Genomic DNA, 22,604 nt, shown 5'->3' with positions numbered 1-22,604 from the left:
AGGGCGAACGCGCGTCTGTTCGCTAATTCGTGCGACTCTGAATATAAGGATCTACTAAAAATAAATTGTAAAAAAATTGTGGGTAAAAATTAAAAAAGATAGAATGCTACTCATTTTGGAATATGATTTCAAGGTTTTTTGCATAGCAATTTATTTTTACAGTGATTATTTGATTTTTGTGTTTATAAATTCGTGGGTGAGAAGTTCATTTTATAAAAGTACAATCGAAACGCACGTAAAGCTTCACAGTTGTTAAATTCGACACTCTCAGCAGGGACAGAGGTTTCCACTTTCAACTGTGAGCTTGAATTCCGACACTGCTAATTACGACGGGGGTCGTTTGACGCCCTTTTTTATTAACGGTAATGGGAGAGCGACCATCAAAGAATTTTTGTGACTCCACTCCGCTCTAGTCCCGAAATTAAATTAGCTCCGTTTGATCTGACCAAGCTGCAGGGTTTATTTAATTTCAAATAAGTGTCGTGAGGAAGCTAGGGAAAAACATTTGTTGCCACATTTATTTGCAAATTTCCATTCAAAGGCACGGTACGTAATTAAACCGCGAGCATCGCGATCCCGAACACACACAAGTGAGGTGAAAATTGCTTAGGAAAGCGAAAAGCTAGCTGTTCTACAATCAGGCGGACAAAACGCTGCAGCGGTGCATAACAATGCCGGGAGAAGACTGAAATAACGTACAAACAGCGTCGGGTTTTACACGGTGTATAATCGCGGCGATGAATGAGGAGAATGAATGAGCCAGCCATCCATCGGGCCAATCAATAGGCGTGCGGCAACATCAAAGGGCGCGCGCGTTCACGCTCCACCTGACGACTTTAATAAATTTCAGCAGCAGCCAGCAGGCAGCGATTTTTAATTAAGCTGAAAGTCTACTGGATTGAATTATGGAGCTATTGAAACATTATCGCGGCTGTCTTTTTAATTGCTTCCTGCCGCGCGCGCTCACAATAAATCCTCGTCGGCCGCGCGGGCGTGGATCTGCTCCTTTTGAGCAGTCGACATTTGCAAGCCAATTGCTCCCCGGGGGCGACTCGTTGCTTGTCTTTTTGTCTCGCAGAGATGCACCCAGAAATGGCACTTAAAAAGGTTAACTGCCTGCCGGCCCGATATCGATCTCGACGCCGCCCGCGATTTTCGACTCTCTCTCTCTTCTCACACTCAGCCCGAACTGTCATCCCGCTGCCGCAGGTGAAGCGAGAGAGAGAGAGAGAGAGAGAGAGAGAGAGAGAGAGAGAGAGAGAGAGAGAGAGAGAGAGAGAGAGAGAGAGAGAGAGAGAGAGAGAGAGAGTCGATCCCGAGAAATCTCATTACGGGCACATTGTTTTGATCAAACGACGTCGATTCGCCAGATCGAATGGACTTTTAGCGAACTGAATTGGCCATGAATTAGCTAATTTGCGACGAAAACGACTGCTGCCATGTACTTTGAGTGCATAGCGAAACAAAGAGGCGGCGCAGGGCCAAGTCAAATACCCTTGTGGAAAATAAAACCCTATAGCTGCCCAGTAAACGTTAGGAATAAATTCTGCTCAACAGTATAGAAAAGGAACACTCTCTTAGACAAAGTGAACAGTATATATTGATGCCTGTGAAAATTCTGGGTTCTGAAATTAGATATTTTGGGTATTTTTGTTTTCAGATGCAACGAAAAAAATATGCAAATTTCAACATCTATTCACATGTACTTCCAGCAAATACGTGTCACCTAAAAATAACAACGCCAAAAAATCCAGTCCAAAATTCACGGAGAACACTGGTATTAAAATATACACATAAATACATTTTTGTTTGTGTCTGTACGTACCCTAAAACACATCATTTTAGCTGGAAAGGTAGAAAGTAGAAGTGGAATTCGCGGACAAACTCTTGTAGTTAGATCTGAGTAACATGCATAATTCAACGGCCAGCCATTAACCGCAAAAGGAAGTTAACTTACCGCACAAGGATTCATACCCTTACACGTTTATTTGTTTCCCAGAACAAATAGTTAGCCATCCCATCGAAACAAACATATCTATCCTTAATCAATTCAAAGTATGTCGCAATCTCTATTGAATTTTTTTACTTAAATTTTATCTACGATTAAACAAATCGATAAGGTTTCATTGGAATTGATTTTGTTATCAGATTTATTACCACTTAAAGGATATTAAGCAACTGAAGTAAATCGCGAACGACTGTCATAAACTGCAATCGTAAGGAATCATTGTTAAACGGAAAATCATATATGTCTTAATTTACTTGACAAGGTTAATCCAGGGTAATCATGCATCCAACTAATCTAATCAGTGCGCCATTCTTAAGTTTTTTTTTTTTGCTAAATTACCAAACCAGATTGAGATAAACAATGGCAGCAACTCAATTTTCAATGCGTGGTAAAGCAATGGGAGATATTTGAGCAGTTCGGGGATCTAATACCGGCTACCAAATGACAGAGATGGCAAAAAGTGGTTAGTTTAGGGACTCGAAATGCTCGATTAGCTCAATGGGCTGGTTGGAGGCGCCACTAGCTGGTTTTGCCACCTTTCCAGCAGCTTTAGGGACAAAATATCTGGCGTTTCAATTAAAGACCTTGGTTCGGGGAGGCGAAAAGATGGGCACATTGGGCCAAAGTTTCTCTGCGGCCACTCGGGCCACTCAGGCACCATGTATGTTATCCGCTCAGTGGTTTTTTGGACCTGGGACCCAGTGAGATCATAGCCCAGAGGTTCTAAGAAGAAGAAAAAATGAGATGTATCATTAATTATTATATCTAGACGGCTCTGAGTTAATCTTTACATCGCTTGATTAAAATTTCAAGTGATCGACTAATCCTAGGATTGTATAACGTCAGCATTAATTCGACTATAAATTAATCAGCTGGTCTGAATTCAATTATTGCAAAGTAAGAAGACCCGAGCAAACAACTCAAGATGATCGCGCTCTTTGTGGTATTTGCACTTCTTATTTTCGGCCAAGCTGATGTTTCGGCTCTTCCACCAAGAGCATCAGTGTGCCATGCGCCAACAAGCACGACAGTGAAACCACCAACTCCACCGGTATATAAAATATATTTCCCAAAATTTGATCTTCATAAAAGCTGACCATTTTCTTCCATTTCAGCCAGGAGAAATCAACTGTGAACTCGCAGGTAAAATATTAAAAAAATATATTTACCAAAATCTGAAATATGAAAATTCAAATGTTTTTTTTTTTAAAGTAAACGGGTTAGATCTGATACAACTGTCTACTGGGATTTATCACATCAACCACACGGTGCGTTTAAATTATTATTTTTTTTAATTTAATAAGCCTTTTCCTCCATAATGTGATATCACCATTCAATTTTATAAATATAATTAGACCTGTTATTTGAGAAATAACATAACATGAATGAATTTATAGCGAATTAATTGGTTCGATGCATATAATGCTTGCAAAGCACACAACATGCAGCTCGCGCAACTGTATACATCAGAAACACTTGAGCTGTTCTACGATGAAACTCTCGGCATAGGTATAGTTTATTTTCAATCCCCCCAAAGTATCAAAATTTTCAATTCTATTTTAGGAGGTCATCACTGGATTGGGGCCACGGACATTGGCTACGAAGTTGGCGATATGAGATGGGAAAATGGAGAGCCTGTCGATCTGAATCTAATTTTTATTGGTCCATCAATTTTTCCACCTAACTGTATGATGTTATGCATCAATAAATATTTTTTGCATGCACTTACGTGCGATAGTCTGAGGGATGGCTACATTTGCGAGATTCCTCCTAATTGTTTGTCACCATAGCCATCAAGCAAAATATTGAATCGTTTAAAAAAATTTAATGTTTAAAAAATTGTCGTTACTACATACTGTAAAAAATGGTGCAATTTTTCTTTGTAGTTTATTCTAATAAAAACACTGTCACATAGCTTACAAAATGTCCAGTATTTTTGATAAAATTAGGCTGACGTTTTGGTTAAACTTTTAAAACGATGATGGAGAAATCCCCCCACCTCAAAATTTGATAGCATCTAATAAAATTAGTTTGAACAGATAGTCCTTAATTTTAAAATTTCACAAATACGTCCAAATTCCCTTAGTTTAGAAATTTTCCCTCTATAATATTAGAGCGAGTAATTTTCATCAAAAGATCGTAGTTTAGATCGTCCTTTTTTATAGAGAACCTGTGTGTAAGAGAAGCTGAGGTGCCCTTTTCCGGCCGGACCACGTGAGCGGGGCGGGACAGAGGTGCGATTGGCCCTGTCCGCGCCCGCGTGGCTCTCAGGGTGCCGCCGAGGGTGGAGCGGTGGCTCTTTGATGTCGAGTCGCGCCTCAGTGGCAGCCACGGCGCCGCACAGAGCGCACTCCGCGTGCGGCGCCACACTCCAGCAGCCCGCATGGACTCGCAACACAGGTGACGAACCGCACGAACTTTTTATCTCTCACACACAGCTTTTCGCAGCTTCCCTATTTGCGACAGGTGTCTTCTCTTATGGGGGATGGGGTACTGTTGAGCAACTGATTTTTATTTTATTTTTTTACGGTAGGGTTATTATCTGTGTTAAATAGAAATATTAATACCTATAGAGCTCGTAAATGGTTTATTATCTTTAATGGATCTTTCATAAGGCAGTAAAACTCTGCATTTCATTCACTAAAAAAAGAGCAGAATAAAAAGGTTTAGAATACCAGTTTCGATGGAAAATGTAAAATACGAGAAGAGGTATTACTTTTTACTTACCAAAACACAGTGAAAATGAAAATTATTGCTTGTAAAATTCCTAAAATCTCTTTTCTAGCTCGGTTAATTATGTATTATTTCATGCGCTTGTTCAATTTCGCTCCATACAAAACAATAAGTAAGTGAGGTTTGAGCAATTCTGAATAGAGAAAGAACAATTCGTTGGATAATGCTTTCATTATGCTCTTGAAATGTCAATAAAAAATTGTTTGTGTTGTCAGACAATTTTTCGGAACCGCAGCGCCACAGATTTTGATCCATCTAATTAAAACCAGGGGAAATATTTGAACAAAATAGATAACATTTTCTGCTAAGTTAAGTTAAGATAACTAGTAGAATATATAGGTGCGTTGGCTGGAAAGATAAATAAGCATTTTATTATTTTGAAATCATTGAAAATTTAATTTTATGTGTGTTATGTAGATGGCTATTTTTAAACACTAAGATTAAGAAAATTGACATAACGTGGAGTTAATTGTTTAACAATGACCATTACCGCAATAAAAAAATAGGCAAAGAAGCTATCAAATCGAAGAAATGTAAATTAAAATTAATTTCACCGGAGTAGCCATTGAAAATTCATTTTAAAATAATTTTTAAACTCAAATCAGACGTATTCAACGACCACGCTTTGATTCTTTTGCAGCTAAAACTGTACTGAAATTCACTTTGAAGGTTAAGTACTGCTGACAATGAGGTATGTGACAGTATTTTTTAAAATTAGTTCACCCATAGGAACTCTCATTCCTTATTTTTTGCCTACGGAAGTAGCCATCGTCAAATCTTTTTTTTAAATTTTAAGAAGAAGTCATGAATAATCAACAAATTGTTGGCATATATTTATTCAGGGACTTAATCATTTTAACAGACTCGAATTTCTCGGAGACAAATATCTTGGTGTCTTTACTTTTTAAATTAAACAACTGGTCAGACGCAACCAGTTACACGACCTGGATGACTTTTCATTCTAGGCTTCAGTATGTTAATTTTTGCTTAGCGTTCTGTACATAAAATATGACCAAACCAAATAAAATAATTCATCGTTCGTGCTTAAAAATACAATTAGTTTTATTTTAAGATATTTCTTAGAAAATCATCACTTATTGCCTATCAAAATCCAAATTTATTTAAATAGATTGGTTCAAATTAATTTGACCGGGTAAAAATATTAAAAAGATTCTTGTTACCCATGAAACGTATATGATTTTTTTAATTTGCCCGTGATTACTAATGACGAAGAAAAGTTTAACGTGTTTGCAATCTATTTCACTTGATTCGTAAGCCCTCTAAGGTTTTCTTGGACTTTTACTAGGACAGGGGAGCCCAAACCTAATTCTCTCATTTTAAGTTATAAGCACTTAAAACCACGTTATTTAATTTAAAAATACCCAGCCAGCATATTTCCATATTTGCCGCTCATTAAGGAGTGACGTCTGAAGCGCAACCTTATTTGTCGCGCGATTTATCACGGGCGGTGTGTATATGCACGCTTGGGCGGAGGGTGAGTGAGTGACAAATCCTCTCGTTTCCGACACTAAGAGCGAGAAAAATTATGCAGTTATTTCACAGCCGGTGGCGGCATAGTGAAATAGATAAAAAATAATATGTAGTAGGCGGACGGACGGACGCGCGCGTTTCGGAGCTCGTGGCTGGCAAAAAAAAGTGTCCTGCTTGATTTATTTAGGCGGTCGCGCGCGCGCTCAAATAAAAATGCTAATGGACGCGACACACACGGCCTTTATTTACGAGTTGGGCCTTTTCTTTCTTTTCCCTTTTTACCTGCCGCCGGCGTCGTTATTATTTGCAGCGCGCGGCCTGCTTAATTCCATCTGTTTTGGGGCTAAACTGCGAGAAAGCCGGTGCGAGAGCGGCGGAGGCGCAGTCGCCTCTAATTTGCTCACTCTCGCGCCTCCACGTACACAATGTGCACTTTGTCTCTGCAGACAATTATCGCTGCCGTAATTGACCCGGCTGCCTTGCTCCCCTTACGGCCGGATCCCCGAAGAACGTGCTCGATTCAGTTTTTACTTTTATACCTGCCCACGCTTTGCTCCTCCACTCTGCAGAATTAAAGCAAGTACAATCAAACGGATGCAACAAATAATGCTGTTTGACTCGCAGAATGCGAGAGCCACATTAAGAGTAATGGAGAAGATTTCTTTTTAATACAATTCTTTTTTTATTATGGAAATGCTGTTACCAAGTAAGCAAAACAAAAAATTTCTTTAATGCCCCACTTTCATTTCACCAAAAATGACACTAAATTAGTATTGGTTTACTATGAAACTAAACAAATATGATTTCTCTAAGTTCTCTAAATTATTTTTTTAACTTTATAATCTCGATAGTACCTTTTACTTGTGAGATACAACTGTTGATCTATAGGTAGCTTAGTTTCTCTATGATAATGATGGAATATGCCGATAATTTAGTATCTATACTCTTCTAAACACTACAATTAATTCTAAAATTTTAATATTTTTGTTTTCAAATTTCAAATCGTCTTAAAATTTTTAAGTGGAAAATCTGCAGGTATACCAATGGCGCACAACTTAAGATTGATGAAACATAAGAAAAACTTATTTCCTGTTGCGATCTTTAAACAAAAATCAAGAAAAAATGGATTAGTACAGGCGAACAATTAAAAATTATTTGAATTGTTGGATGCAATGCGCAGTTGCTTGATAAAAAATGTTCTGCAATTTTTAACCCCAAAAAAGGACCTTTCTACTCAAAAAATTCAGAATTTTCTAATTTTCTTCCGAATTTCCAGTGATTGACCACATTTTCTTGGCAGATTTCGATTACTCTCGTCGAGATCTGTCCATTAGCGTGTGAAACCTTTCAGGGAAACTCTTGCTGTGAAATAAAATAGGATTTCAAGTAAGGAGACAGTCCTCACCAGTTGAAAAGCATGCTAACTTTGCAACCACTTTTCTAAAAATTGTACGTCAATTTTAGGCTTCAACTGAATCCTAAAGGGAAGAATTCATGCATTGGCAACAAGCATTTACCATGATATTTCAGAATAAATCCTCTTGAAATGCCTGAAGACTAAAGTGGTATATCTTTTAAATTAGATATTGAATCTATCAAAATAATTGAAAGTTGTGTATTGTTCTGTTGGTACGAAAAACGGTTTAATTTCAAACATCTTCAGAGGCTTTTAGAGCATGCTTTATTCTTCTAAAGTAATATGCCACAAAGATTGAACACAAACAAATTCATTCGGCGAACGCAATCAGTGTGTGTTTCGCAAGTGCTGCAAACACACATACGCGCGGCGTCGACGGCGGCGGCGGCGGCGCATGAATGGTGCTTGTTCACGTTTGAGTAATGCCGAATAACTCTGGTTATTATTTTATTAGCAGAGTGCGAGCGAGCGACACAAGAGCCGGCTCATATTTGACGCCAGCCGCCCTGCCTGCTCTCCTCGCAGGAGATGAATGCAACGTGTCGCCAAATAGCGTTTTAATTATTAATGTGGCGTGTAACACGATTACTTTGTATGTACATTTTGAGCGTACATATAGCGCTGTGTGGGCTCCTTTCACCGGAGAAATGATGCGCGGCAACCAGGCACGCCCGCAATTACACGTCGATCTTGCGTGTGGGCGAAACACTCACTCACCTTACACACAAACACACCGCTGCATAAACAGTAATTTCGATTATTAACTAAGATGCTGCTGAGCGTGAAATCGATTATAGATCTGGAGGATGAGTTAAATCCTCAAAATACAAATTTTTATGTAAGATTTAAGGAATTAAAAGGATTAAATATTTAATGTCATGTCATATAATCTTATAAGTCCAATTTTTTCTACAATTCTGTAACTCTGCAGGTTTAAAGAGGATTCCTACTGCAAAAGCCTGGAAAATGCTTGTTGCCAATTCATGAATTGAAGCCAAAATTGACCTAACCATAAGTAGCAGGGTAATTTTTTGAGAAAAGTGGTTTACACACGAAGAGGACTGTCTCCTTACTTGAAATCTGATTTTATTTCACAACAAAGAGTTTCCCTAAAAGCTTTCTGGACAGATCTCGACGAGAGGAATCGAAATCTGCCAAGAAAATGTGGTCAAGCGCTGTGAATTTTGAAGAATATTTGAAAAATTGGAACTTTCCTGTAACCAGGTCCTATATTTTGTTTGTAGCAAATTGAAGAACAAATAATGTTCTATCGATCAATTGCTTATTTCATCCAACAATTAAAATAACTTAAACTGTTGCGAATGTATCAATCAACTCAATTTAAAAACTGTGTTCCTTGATATGTACGAAGTATTTTTCTTTATTTGTTTTAATGTAACACAAATCAAGCGGCATTCATTTTTAGACAGGAAAAAGTATTATTTAAAACCTCTCAAAATAAAATATTCCCTAGTGAATAGGACTCGTGAATTTTTGGGAGTGGATCTAAAGTTCTCGGAACAGCTCTTTGCGATGAAACGATATTATAACAGGGTGTAATTATTGTGTAGTTGTAAAGTTGTTAAAAGTTGGGTTTCGAGGCACGCATTCGCCCGCTACTCTTATTCAGTCTCGACTGTTTCGAACGGTTGCTCATTTCGAGAGCACGCAAAATGGTTGGTTTTCATCTGTAAAAACCCGTCAAAATTTCCGCGGTGTAAACGACACTCGGCTCATTATTCTGAGTGACACCCTCGTGTGTGTGCCAGCGTATTAATTAAAAGCGTATGTGCATGTGTGCGCTATACTTGTTTTCCGAGACCGCCAGGAGAAAAATTAAAATAAATTGGCCGAAAGCGTTGGCGTTGCCGCGGCGAAAGTTGCAATTATCGAGAGGAAAAGTGGCTGGCAAGAGAGGGTGCTTGCTAATTGAAAGATTGCCGCTTGTTTGCCTGTGAAAATGTTTGCGCGTCTCTCGCAAATCAATTAAAAGCAATTTGGCTCCGGTTTCGCCATCTGCGAGCCAAAATTTCTTGTTTGTTTTTATAGGAGAGCTTTGAGGATGAGTTTCACATCAAATATTACGAAAGAGCCTTTTATCGTAATTATGAAAACGTTCTCTGAATTGAAAGAAGAATTATCTAAAAATTTAAAGTGATTATTGTCTTTCATAGAGGTTTAAAGACCGTCTTTGACGAAGTTTCCGAGCACAACAATCGATTCTTGAGGGTCGAATTAGGTAAAGTAGATATTTTTCTAACCAAAAGTGCAGCGCGATGTGCGAACTTTTTTCCCGCCAAAACAATATGAATGCGAGAAGTGCGCGTGCGTCAGAGCTGGCTGGATGTGACGAAGAAGTCATTCGTACAGGTGGTCTCTCTGCAAGTGCTCAAACCAGCTCTGACGCATGCGTAGTTCTCGCATTCAAATTGTTTTGGCGGGAAAGAAGTTGTACTTGTGCTACCCACGTTGTGCTCGACAATTTGGTCGGAAAAAATACCCATTCCACCAAATTAGACCCTCAAGAATCTATTGGTGTGCTCAGAAACTTCTTCAAAGACTGTCTTTAAGCAACGTAATTTTATAATTTTTACAGGCTGACGAATATATCGCTCTACTATACGTCCGCACGTCATCATTATTTCAACTGATCAGATAGTAAAATAAAATTTGAGACGGAAAAGAACGGTAGAAGTCATTATGTCGGATGTGATCTCTTCAAATAAGTGGCTATAGTGAAGCGAGACGAACGTTTTTGGCGCTAATCGGGGCGAGTGCAAGCGATAAAAGTGACGCAATTCGGCTTAATTGTCTTGTTTTATAGCCACCCGCTTTTACGGCGCAAGAATCGGCTGCAGAAATAAAACACACGTACATACACTTGTCCGCGCGCGCACCGGTGAGAGCTCACGCGACGAGCCCAGCATCTCTCGTCTACCGGCCTTTTAACGCGAGAGCAGCTCGCTCTTTTCGCCACGAGAGATACATATTTGAGAGTGCTAAAAGTGATTAGCGCAAATTGAAACACTTGCGGTGCGGCGTGCTTGAATAATTTATCAGTTTTTCGCACAGGGACAACCGCTCCTTGAGCCCGTGTGTTTTCGGCTTTAACAACAACAACAACAACCAACTATAGAGTTTTGCTGCGTGCCGCCACCGCTGGTGGAAACGATTGGCGGGCGTCTTCCCAAACATAAAATTTACACATTTGGCTAATTGGTTCAAAGAGGCTTTTATCGGAAACAGCGCGGATATCTTGAATATTTAATGAGGATTTTTAAGCCGATTAAAATGAGGATTTCATTAACTTTTAAGACAGTTGAGGGGCATTAAGAAAATAAAAGATTTCCTTCGGTTCTTTACTCACTCCGCATTTAAAAGAGTAAACTTTTAGCAGTTTAAAAAATAATGGGCTAAAACTTGGGTCATCCAAATGTGCTTATATGAAAAATTATTTTTTTTTATTAAAGACTGTCTTTGACGAAGTATCTGAGCTCTACAATCGATTCCTGAGGATCGAATTAGATAAAGTAGAAATTTTTCCAATCAAAAAGTCCACCGCGATGTGCTTAGCACAAGTACAACTTTTTCCCCGCCAAAACAATATGAATGCGAGAACTGCGCATGTGTCAGAGCTGGCTGTCATTCGTACAGGTGCGGTTTCTCTGCAGGTGCTCAAACCAGCTCTGACGCATGCGCACTTCTCACAAAAAGGTTTATATTGTTTTAGCGGGAAAAAAAGTTGTGCTACGCACGTCGCGCTGCCCTTTTAGTGATTGGAGCCCCAAAAATAGGACTATTTCTTGGCAATACCAGCTTTTATTGTAACTCAAACCTGGGAAAGTAATTGAGGATTTAAATCAAAAGGGAAATAAATTGAATCTTTGATTTATTTTTTGAATATATGTGGCTTTAATTAATTAAATTTAAATTTTAAATGACAGATTTTAAAGTAGAGCCACCAATTAAGAACATTTTGCATTGTTGGCTTTAGCAAGTGGTACATTGAGTTTATTGTTTGTGAAATTTATCAACAGTTTATCTCTAAAGTCAGGACTAAAGAACAGTTAAATTTCAGATTTGGCAAATTTCTCAAAATGTTAAACGGCTTGTCAATGATTTTCGCGCTTGTTTTCGATCCCCCGCTGCGAAATAAATCTCATGATTTCAAATAAGAAGACAATTTATGTTCGCCGCTTGATTAGCATGCAAACCTTTGAGCCGATTTGGCAACCTGCGAAATTTTTAGTTTATATTTTTCTTATTTTGTATGGTATTTCAAAGGTAAAAAAGATATTCTGTAAAGCTTTACTAATTCCTCTCGATGAAATGATGGGGAAACATCTGAAACGAAATAAAATAATTCCAAGGCAACCCTTACCATTGGAAAAACACGCAATTTAAAAAACTAAAAGAGAGCTGCCTTAAAATCCCTTGCTTCCGCGAAACCCTTGAGGACCAGTTTGTAGTGTTTGCACATTTCGCAGTATTCCTCTTTAATCGTCATTTTTTGGTGCCTTTTATATATACGAATCGATCTGTTGAACTTGCAGGTACAGAGTCACAATAAAAACAAAAGAAAAACGGAGAGCAATTGTTGTTGGAAAAATTGCGGAGAGCCATATGAAAGCGCTTTTCAGCGTTGAATATTCAATATAACCGATGTATCATCCAGGGTTGAAATTTATGCGGTCGGCACGCTTGGTAATATCACCAGAGCGGATCCCTGTGGCTTTTTTCAATTACGCGCCTCTCGTCGGCTGACAATCATCATTTTTCACAGGAACGCACAAACAAAAGTGAGACGTCGCTTTCGGCGCGCCTACAGTCAACGCAAAGCCGAGTCACGCGAGCCGGAAACGAAATTATTATTATTATTATTCTCAGCCACTGTGACAGCAGCACTTGGCACCGATAATACTGCACTCGTCGACGACCGAATTTCGAATGCACGCTCGGGACTGAATGGTTTGTCCGCCGACAAACACACACGCTCGCAATCGAACCCACGCGCCGTGTATTATTAATGTGCGTTGGTATTTTTTTTTTGTATTGTAGCCGCTGAAACGTAATGTGCGGCAGCCAACAAAAAGGGTATCTTTTATTTGGCAAGGTGCGCACTGCTTTTAACAACTATATCTGGCATGTCCGATGGTCAGCCGAATATATGGAAATATAAGCGTTCAAATATAAACATCATTCGCAAATATAATGACGTAAACTCGAATCACTGCTATCGAGAGTAAATTATAGCCATACAAAAGTCACCGTTTTATTATTGACAAATAACCTGTTTGACATAAATGCCAATGATCGTTAAAGAATTTGAAACGTTTTAATATATTTGTATTTGTCTTCCCACACTATCTGCCACCCACCGGAGAAAATGGCCATCAGCCACCGTCTGGCAAAAAATTCGGCTAAACCGGTTCCACCAGCTGGCGCCTTAACTTAAATCTCGCGGCTGAGATGTCTAAAATTTACAAATTAAAAAAGAATAGTATTTTGAAAGTGAAAATCAAGCAATTATTATATTATTTACAATAGTGAAAATTGTGGAATTTACGCAGAAAGCTCAAAATAAATTTCTACAAAAACAAAAATTATGTGGTATCAGCTAAATTTTACATTTTTTACAAAGTTCTAATTTGAAAATTCAAGTATTTTTCAGAAAACACATTTAAATAGAAAGAAAATTTATTTTTGACTGTCGTACATTGAAGTGTTGAGTGTCAGAGGGCTTAAGACCATCACCGCGAGTATCTGACGTCAAGTATTTTTTTTTTTGCCAAAACAAAATTTAAGCATTCAACATTAATGCTATGGTCTCACTCAGAACACGAATGTCTTTGGAAGAAACACGTAGACTTTTAGTTTGAATATTCTCTAAAAAGCAGGGAAATATCGAGTCATCAAAAAAGAGCAAAGGAAGACTATAATAAGCGTTATAGCATTGTTTGCTTTCTTCCAAAAACATTTCAATATTTCAAATATTCTATATGTTGCCTATTAGTTTGAGTTATCGATAGACTGTGAAATTTAGACGATCGACTATTTTTTTCTAAGCTTCCAAGCCATTTGGACCAGACTTTAAGTCGTCAAAACCATATAAATTAACTCAAAACGTGTAGATAAGTGCATGATTTTGATTCACTGGTAGAAATTTTCCCCAGTTTTAATTTTACAGGAAATTGTTGATGCAAAGAGAATACAAATAATGCTTTCTATGTCACCGTTTTCAGTGGGTTTGGTGGGTCCCAATTCAACCGTCCCCCTAACCACTCCTTCAACACTATTCCCAACTTTTAACTGAAAAATGTTAAACATTGGATTTTGAAAATATTCCCTGCCTATCATCATTTTTCATCTTTTTTGCAATCATCTGCACTTCTGAAACTGATCTAAATCGGCTCAGAAACCGTGTCTATTTTGCACCAAATAACATTTAAAAAATAGTAACTATTTCCCGGTCCTAGTGATCGAGAAAATTACAAATTATTCCATAAAGAGGGAGTATCGACGTTCTTGCGCTTTTTGAGTGCAATATCAGTGCCTTTCATGTGCCCATTTACCATTTAATAAGCCGAACATCGCCGTGGAGGGCAGGTTATTATCATCGGCCTCAGACGACACGCAGACACACACACACACACGATTCATCGGTCTGTCGGTTGGGCCGCTGCGCGTTTTGGAGCCGCTCCAAGAGCGCGGCGCAGTGTTTTTAGCGCGCGACGTTTGTTTTATCGTCGCCCCTGGCTGCTCCAATAAAGGCCAAATCGCAGCAATAAGCCCCCAAGAATCGCAGCCAAACGCCAGGCACTAACTCATCCCGCAATCATCTGCGCTAATAACTCTCTTGTTTTACAAAACCGGGCCGCACTTATCAAAGTTTGAAGGCCGGCCGCCGCCGCCGCCGCCGCTGGGTCATGTGAGCTCGGTGACAGAGGCGAATACTAAACTTAATGACGGATCATCCTCCCCGGTAGACGCTTTATTACCTCTTAAGGGCCGTAGAGTAAACAACTGTGGCGCAGGCCGGCCACTGTTGGCATTTATTCCAGCTAAACTACATCAGGCATCTTAGGATTCCGCGTTTTTATTGAACGAACCTGATGAAATTACCTAGTTCACTGTCTGAAATAGTTAATGACAATGACCGTCTTTGAGGAAGTTTCTGAGCACACCAATCTATTCTTGAGGGTTTAGTGATGTTTTTCCAACCAAAAAGTCCAGCGCAACGTGTGAACTTTTTTCCCGCCATAACAGTATGAATGCGAGAAGTGCGCATGCGTGAGAGCTGGTTTGAGCACTTGCAGAGAATGACTTCGTCAGATCCAGCTAGCTCTGACGCATGCGCACTTCTCACATTCATTTAGGTATGACGTAGAGTCTGTTTTCTGCTAAGTTAGATTTAAAAATTATCGACTCTGCACAATGCAATTTTTCAAATCAGCTAAGTGCACTTATGCCCTCATTTGGTTCGATTTCCATTGTTCAGAGCAGCTGCTCGCGAAACAGGTGCGATGCCGGATAATTTATCGTCGGAACGTGCAGCCAGTGATAAATTTACCGTGCTCGCAGAGAGAGATGCACTGAGTAAACAGAGTGCAAAATAATTTAATGTGCATCCGGCCTGTCGATTCTGTGATATGCAACCTGCCAGTCATTCCGGCCGAGCTGGTTGCATACCGCACCAATTCGCCCGGCCCTTTCTGTCGGGCTCGAGTGATCACTTTTTACGTTTTCATTCGTGCACAATTAATTACGTGACCTGCAAAGAGCCGTTGCGGAAATGGCATCGGAATGTGGATGGATTTCACGAGCGTCTCCCTGCGAGCATCCAACTGAACGGCCGTACAGAAAAGCTGCGAAATGGTGGTATTGGCGTTTTATGATATTGTTGGGTCAAGAGCAAGAAGTAGGCTACTAATAGAACGCTTTTATGGCAAATACAACCGGACGCAATCCAATTATAATTGGCCTAGTTCACCATCTAATAATTTTCTCAGCTTCAAGTGATTGTAAAGCATGCTTACAACACTGTTAAAAGCAATAATACATTTGTTTTTCACAATAACGAGAGGAAAATGTTTGTTTTTCTCATTGAGAACGGCAGGGTTAATTTCTAATTAACTTGCAACTGGAACTTCTTTCTCCTCTCCTTCAATTATACCGTTATTTTTTTAAAGACAGTCTTTGAGGAAGTTTCTGAGCACACCAATCGATTCTTGAAGGTCGAATAAGGTAAAGTCGATTTTTTTTCCGACCAAAGAATCCAGCGCGACGTGCGAACTTTTTTCCCACTTTCAGAGAGAGACCGCCTGTACGAATGACTTCTTTTTCAGGTCCAGCCAGCTCTGACGCATGTGCACTTCTCGCATTCATATTGTTTTGGCGGGAAAAAAAGTTCGCGCATCGCGCTGCACTTTTTGGTTGGAAAAAATATCCACTTTACCTAATTCGACTCTCAAGAATCGATTAGTGTGCTCAGAAACTTCGTCAAAGACGGTCTTTAATGGCTGATAGTTTCCAATCCTCAAAATAATGGAAGGAACAAATAAAAAGATCAGTTTGGCAATTGAGCCGCTATCTGTAATAGAGGAAATTCCAAGTTTACAGTCTCTTTGAGAGCGTGGTTTTTGTTCAGACATTGTCAGCGTTGAAAGAGTCTACGGCTTTATTAGACGACGTTTTCGTCCGCCCACTGGTTCTCTTTTATTTCGTTTTGCTGTCGAGAGGACACAGAGCTGTGAACAACCGTTTCAATAGAAGGCCGGAATTTAAAAACGTCATTTTACGTGGCATTCGGGGTAATAAAAGCCGGCTTTAAAAGCGTTCAAAAGTCAACAAGCCGTAAAAATCTGGAAGTGCAAATTTAATTGTTCCGCTCGCAGTGACGAGGCGCGTACCAAGCGCGTTATAACTTCTAAATATGAATTACGACGAGAGGGCGAAAGTCGGCTGCGCGGCAATAAATTCGCGCATTGCTCCGAGCGTACTAATCTGAGGCCGCGTGCGAATTCGCCGGCACTCTTCAGCAGACCGAACGCCGGAATTATAATGCACCTGCGTCCCGTGTCGGCGCGTGCGGATCAAAAAATAAAATAAAAAAAATAAAAAAGCCCGCCGGTCACGCAATAAACAAAACGAGCCGCGACTTTTGTTACCCGTCCAAATTAAAAGGCTGTGAGGGCAGGTGTGTCGGGGTCACGCACCCGCCCTTAAGCCGGCCCAATAAAAGAACGTGTCTGCACGTCTGAAGATAACAGCCAGCGCGGTGTAATCCCCTGGAACACTTTCGAGCGAGAGAGAGCAGAGGAGAGGAGAGAAGTGAGATCCGGCTGGCGGCGTCGGCGATGATTGCGGCCCATCACACACACGCCGGGGCCGAAATAAAAGTTGTGCTGCCGCGTGCATGCTGGCTGCCAAATGAATTTTTAACCGGGCCCTCTCGCTAATTGATAATCTCGGCTCGGGATTACGCGCAGGCTGAAAGACGCACCGAACGGTCCATTTCTGCTAATTAACTTTTTATCTCGGCGAGGACACTGACTTTTGTGTTGTCTTTTCACAGTTCACGGCGTTGAAGTGTCTCTTTTTTCCACCCTTGGCGCTAAACAGAGGCAAAATTGCGTTCGCTCGCTCCGAGAGCACAGCCATACGCACTCGACTCAGTTAAAATTAGGCTTTACGTCCGCCTAAGTAAACAGGTTTAGAATGGAGAGGCGAGTGCGGAAATAATTCCCTTAAATCAGCGCCGCGCCGAGCAGGCACATAACTTTTTTCAATTAAACTTGCAGAGCCACTTAGGATGGAGATGAATAAAAAGTACGTCTTGGAGCGCAGTGAATATTTCAAATCCTTGCAGAAAACGTGCATTGGAACTGCTTTCGATTAGCCATGCAGCTGGCTGTACTGCTCGACCACATCCAATTACGTGGAAATCGATTTTTAGATTTCCATCTTTCAATTTATTTATCTCATCTGATGTTTTTTCACCGCTTGCAAAAACAGCAGGATGCACAAAAATGGAAAGAGATGGTTTTCAGCTGATTGTTCGCCCTCGCAAATTGAAAACGGGGCCAAAATACCGATGAATGAAAGATACCAAATTTTTTATTTCATACCCTATTGGTTCTCTTGAGTAATTTTTGACAGCGTTTGAATTGCTGATGACAAAATATTGGTTGAAAGAACGAACTGGAAACTAATTGTGAGAGTTAATACTTGGGAATTCAAGTCTACAAATAATTTTTTAATACTTTGGTAGATAGTTTAGTGTAAAGAAAACCGATATGCGGGTGAATCTTTTAGTCTACAAAGAGTTTTATCATTTCATATATTTAACTCTCTTATTTATTCAGTAAAACTATTTTTGAAAGACTCTCCTTACAATATATGAAGTTTAGAATTGCCTGAATAGTTAAAAAACATTAATTAATTCACCAGTTGGGTAAACCCTTAGTGTTTGAAGCCGCTAACAGATGGCACCACGGTGTACTTTTAATTCAATTAATTTCCACTGTGATTTAAGACTCAATACTGCTGCCGTGCATTCTGCTTCTAGAATTACTTCTTTAGACGTGCTGAAAACAAAAATCAGTCCAGCCATTCGCCGTAGAAACGTTTGAAAAGAATTTTTGGATTTAAAAATAGTGGTTATTCACGATTCTACGGCGATTGGCTGAGCCGATTTTAGTTTTTAGCACGTCAAAAGAAAAATTTTTAGTAAAGAATGCACAGTGGCAGGATTATAGGTATGAAATCGCAGCGGAATTGCCTTAAAATTAAATTTATTACTGAAGCATACGGTGGCGCCATCTGTTGGAGGCTTCGTACACCAACCAACTGGTGAATTTAGCTGCTCGTGACCCTTCTGCATGTTCTGTTGGCTTCTTTGCCGCTAGACCAAAGAAGCCTGATTTGAACTATGATGTTATGGGGCTCATCTTCTTCAGCAATAATCTATCTAATTAATTCTAATGACCAAAATTCATATGTTTCAGGGCCGCCGGCCTGAGCGAAGAACCAAGAGGGACCGTGGGCATCTACGGCTGGCGGAAGCGATGTTTGTACTTGTTGATCGTGGTGCTGGTGGCGGTGGTGATCGTCAACCTGTCCCTCACCCTGTGGCTACTCAAAGTCATGCAGTTCTCCTCGGTGAGCCCTTTCACTCTTGCCGCTGCCCTTTCACTCTGCGAAACACGCAGTCGGCCGGCCGGCCGGCGGAACAGAAGAGGCAGCTCTCTCTCAAACCCTGGAAATCAAATTAGCCGGTGGAGCCAGTCGGGATTATTTCATTAGCACAGTTGTCGCCGTGCCAGGCAAACTTCTCCTTGTTTCCGATTAATTAATGCCGAATCAGAATAACAAAGCCCGCCGGCCGCCGCAGCCGCACACATCCACGCCAAAGAAACATGCAAATGGCACTCGCAGGAACAATAACACAATAATCAGCAGGGACGCCGCTGCGGGCGTCGTCCAGACTTTTCCAAGGTGCAACAGCTAATTCGTCTCGGCGCTTCTTTCCTAGCTGCCCGGAAATTTTTGTTAGGTAACGAGATGAGAGAGGCAAAGTTTGGATGTGGCAGGGAGAAGCACAACGGGTTCCACACCTATTGTCAACTGCGCACTGGAATCTTGAATCAGAGCAACGAGATTTAAGGCGGCAGCTGGCGCGACTGGCTCAGCCGAATTTTTGCCCGGCGGTGGCTGGCCATTTTTACCCGCGGCTGGCGGCTGGCGCGGCTGACAATATTTTTAACGTCAAGTTTGATAGTGTTTAACAAAAGACAATTTTTTCACCTGCACTTTTAATTTTTTGACCATTATTCCCGGCGGCTGGCGGCTGCCCCAAATTTGCCGCCTGGCGCGGCGCAGCGCGGCTGGCTGAGACCTCTAGCGCACTGGAATCTCGACAGAAAATTTATCCCTTTTTACCCTCTTCACAGAGTCAGTTATTCAAATAGACAAAATACATATTTCTTAAATAAAGGCAGAAAAATAGTTCTGAATTAAAAAGGGTCTTGTATAATGTCCTGACGAAATTATTTTTATCTTTGCAGGAAGGAATGGGTCGGTTAAAGGTGGTGGAGGACGGCTTGCAGCTTCGAGGCCGGGCGATGGTGCTGGACGCGTTGGTCGCCTCGACGATCCGCTCGCGTCCTGGAGTGCCGATCAGCGTCGACTCGTCGCACAACTTCTCCATGAGCGCCAGAGACCACTTGGGTCGCACGGTCAGCAGACTTCTGCTCGGTCAGTGGAACCGTCCCAAAAATGTTTGTTTCATTTGAATTTTATTGAGTGTTGATTCCAGGAAGCGACCATTTCGAGTGCCTCGCGCGAGGGTTCAGGGTGACAGACCCGAAAGGCGAAGTGCTTTTTTCGGCGACAAAAGGGGAGGTGGAGATTGGCGCCGAGAGCTTAAGGGTGACCGGAGGGGTGGTTTTTGAAGGGAGCGTGCAGACACCAGTCGTCCGAGCAGAGTCAGGTTTCGACTTGAAGTAAGTGCTAAAAAAAGTAAAAAAACTGACGATAATCCTTTTTATTCAAATTTTTCCTTAAAGACCGTCTTTGATGACGTTTCTGAGCACACCAATCGATTCTTGAGGGTAAAATAGGTAAAGTGGATATTTTTTCCGACCAAAAAGTCGATCACGATGTGCGTAGCACAAGTACAACTTTTTTCCCGCCAAAAAATATGAATGTGGGAAGTGCGCATGCGTCAGAGCTGGTTTCAGAGCTAGCAGAGAGACCGCGCCTGTTTGTCAGATCCAGCCACCTCTGACGCATGCGCACTTCTCGCATTCATATTGTTTTGGCGGGAAAAAAGATCTACTTTACCTAATTCGACCCTCCAGAATCGATTGGTATGCTCAGAAACTTCGTCAAAGACGATCTTTAATTAAACTTCCAGGAAATCGCATTTAAAAAAAAATAACCCAGCGTTTTATACACCAATAATTGCAGCTGCATAATGCATAATTCAATCAATAAGCTAAATTTTCCGAATGCTTTTAGAGGCCAGAACCATTCAAGCACTTTAACATCCCTCGAATAAGGAACAAGCTAACTACATTATTGCATTACACCTCCTCTTGACGTTTCAGGCTCGAGTCTCCCACGCGTTCATTACATGTGAAAGCACCGCAAGGCATTGCACTCGAGTCGCGTGCCGGTGACATTAGCGCCAGTTGCTTGACGGATATGAAGCTGCGCTCGATCGCGGGCACGGTGAGCATAAATTTGCGTCGAGCGTCGCGTTCCACGGCGCTCAACCAAAAATTTAAATTTCAGGTGCGACTGGAGGCTGCGAACGTGTTCCTGCCAGGGCTGCGCGAGGCGGGCAAAGGTGGTGCGCCGAGCGGACGCGCCAGCCAGGACGTGTACCAGTTGTGCGCGTGCGCAAACGGCCGAGTGTTCCTCGCGCAGCCCGACGCCGTGTGCGCAGCCGACAGCGACGTGTGCCGCTGAAACGGCAGCTAAGACTCTCGTCAATTATGTCAATCGCGCCAGATGCCTCTTTGAAAAGAACGGACGTTTTTCAATGATTTCGCTGGATTTTCTTCCAGGTTCTTTTCGAGCTGTATTGAAAGTCACCGATGAAAATGTTGGAAATAAAAACAGTGTCTCAACCTATTTGTGTGAAGCAGAAATTTAGAAGCATCGACTCTTACGTTCGATTTGAGCATTTTATTCCCGGAGCTGATTGTGAATTACCTCGCTATCGGGTCATTTCTTTTAGATCTGAACAGCCTACGTCAACTCAGCCTGTGGCGACGAAAGGAATGGGCGAAACGCTTGTTTTTCTGTAAAGCTCTCGCAATAAATGGAAGTTTTATCAGTGGCAGTTTTCAATATTTTACTTTCATTTCGCTGGCGCGTTTTCTCCTCCACTGGAGCCGTGTTTGCGATCGGCTTCCTTTCTTTCTCTTCCCGCAGCACTTTCTTTCGCCCACAAATGCGTCTTCGTTCCGTGTTGGCAAATCCGCCGTGTTCCATTACCAACGCAGACGACGGCGATCCCCTCGCCCGCTCTCTCCTTAAATATTTTTTCTCACTCGCCCCCAATCAGAGAATGATCTTGTGTTTGCCGAAGGGATAGGTTGTAAGTGCCTTGGAACACTTGTTTAAAAGCATCCGGGATCAATTAAAAAAATATTCCACTCACTGCACCAATTAAGATCGGAAAATCGAGATGGTTGTAAGGGCTCTTCCAAGAAAATCAATTTGTTCGTTGATAGAAAATTCCTTTCGAATAAAATATAGTAAAGCCGCCATTCTTGACTCGACATGATTTCATTTTTAATTGAAAGAGCGGAAAGTTCTTGACTCGACATGATTTCATTTTTAATTGAAAGAGCGGAAAGTTCTAAGACTGCGACGAGAAATTAGATTTCGCACAATATATTTTGCTATCATTGCAAAAAATAAAGTTTAGAGGCGAAAGAGTTGTTTACAGTGGCAAAGGTCGGGTTTCCGTCTGAAACCCCCAATTAGTTAGTGCGAACGAGCGACTAGCTTGAGGGGTTGATTCGTCAGTGTCCGGCTCGGTCGGACGGCTCCATTTTTTTGCCCGCAGCACGACGACTAATTGCCTTTTTTGCGGGCGAAAAGCCGTGTGTGCCGCCCGCCACTAGACAGATCTTTAGCGGAAAACGAGAGTCGTCGTCGTCGTCGGGCGGCGGCGGTGGCGGCGGCCTATCTGGGGATGTGTCAAGAGCAAAGCAGCAGGCCTTATCGCGTGAGGCAGCCGTGATTTACAACTGGGGGCGTAGCGAGTAGAGTAATGCGCGGCTGATTGCACTTTGACGATTTCCCTTTTGTCACCACACCAGTAGCAGCAGCAGCAGCAGCAGCAGCAGAACTCGCGCTCCATTTTTAACCTCACCTGACAATTAATCTGGCTCGCGTGTCGCCGTTTTATTCCTGCTCTCGCGAATCCACCGCCCTCAA

General features: G+C 41.4%; 2 protein-coding genes across 2 annotated transcripts; both read left to right on the top strand.

Moving 5' to 3' along the window:
* Positions 1 to 1,900: 1,900 nt before the first annotated feature.
* Positions 1,901 to 4,281, top strand: LOC135943578 (uncharacterized). Its single transcript, XM_065490205.1, has 5 exons — positions 1,901 to 3,059; positions 3,124 to 3,151; positions 3,221 to 3,276; positions 3,406 to 3,517; positions 3,572 to 4,281. Exons 1-5 carry the CDS (start codon positions 2,934 to 2,936, stop codon positions 3,796 to 3,798), a joined length of 549 nt encoding a protein of 182 aa, XP_065346277.1. The 5' UTR covers positions 1,901 to 2,933; the 3' UTR covers positions 3,799 to 4,281.
* Positions 4,282 to 4,290: 9 nt separating this feature from the next.
* LOC135943580 (delta-sarcoglycan-like) lies at positions 4,291 to 21,506 on the top strand. The gene is made up of 6 exons (XM_065490207.1): positions 4,291 to 4,408; positions 18,656 to 18,809; positions 19,715 to 19,904; positions 19,966 to 20,152; positions 20,759 to 20,882; positions 20,946 to 21,506. Exons 1-6 carry the CDS (start codon positions 4,392 to 4,394, stop codon positions 21,120 to 21,122), a joined length of 849 nt encoding a protein of 282 aa, XP_065346279.1. The 5' UTR covers positions 4,291 to 4,391; the 3' UTR covers positions 21,123 to 21,506.
* The last annotated feature ends 1,098 nt before the right edge of the window (positions 21,507 to 22,604 follow it).

The sequence above is a fragment of the Cloeon dipterum genome, chromosome 4, assembly GCF_949628265.1.
Source record: "Cloeon dipterum chromosome 4, ieCloDipt1.1, whole genome shotgun sequence".
Classification (NCBI taxonomy): domain Eukaryota; kingdom Metazoa; phylum Arthropoda; class Insecta; order Ephemeroptera; family Baetidae; genus Cloeon; species Cloeon dipterum.
Note: the sequence above shows the minus strand (reverse complement) of the source record. Positions and strands in the feature narration are given on the sequence as shown.

Excerpts from the sequence above, each read along its gene's own strand:
- LOC135943578 (XM_065490205.1), top strand. The coding sequence starts at position 2,934 with ATGATCGCGCTCTTTGTGGTATTTGCACTTCTTATTTTCGGCCAAGCT. Across the intron at positions 3,060-3,123 it reads TGAAACCACCAACTCCACCG|CCAGGAGAAATCAACTGTGA; the intron begins GTATATAAAATA and ends CTTCCATTTCAG. Across the intron at positions 3,277-3,405 it reads TTTATCACATCAACCACACG|CGAATTAATTGGTTCGATGC; the intron begins GTGCGTTTAAAT and ends ATGAATTTATAG.
- LOC135943580 (XM_065490207.1), top strand. Across the intron at positions 18,810-19,714 it reads AAGTCATGCAGTTCTCCTCG|GAAGGAATGGGTCGGTTAAA; the intron begins GTGAGCCCTTTC and ends TTATCTTTGCAG. Across the intron at positions 20,153-20,758 it reads GAGTCAGGTTTCGACTTGAA|GCTCGAGTCTCCCACGCGTT; the intron begins GTAAGTGCTAAA and ends TTGACGTTTCAG.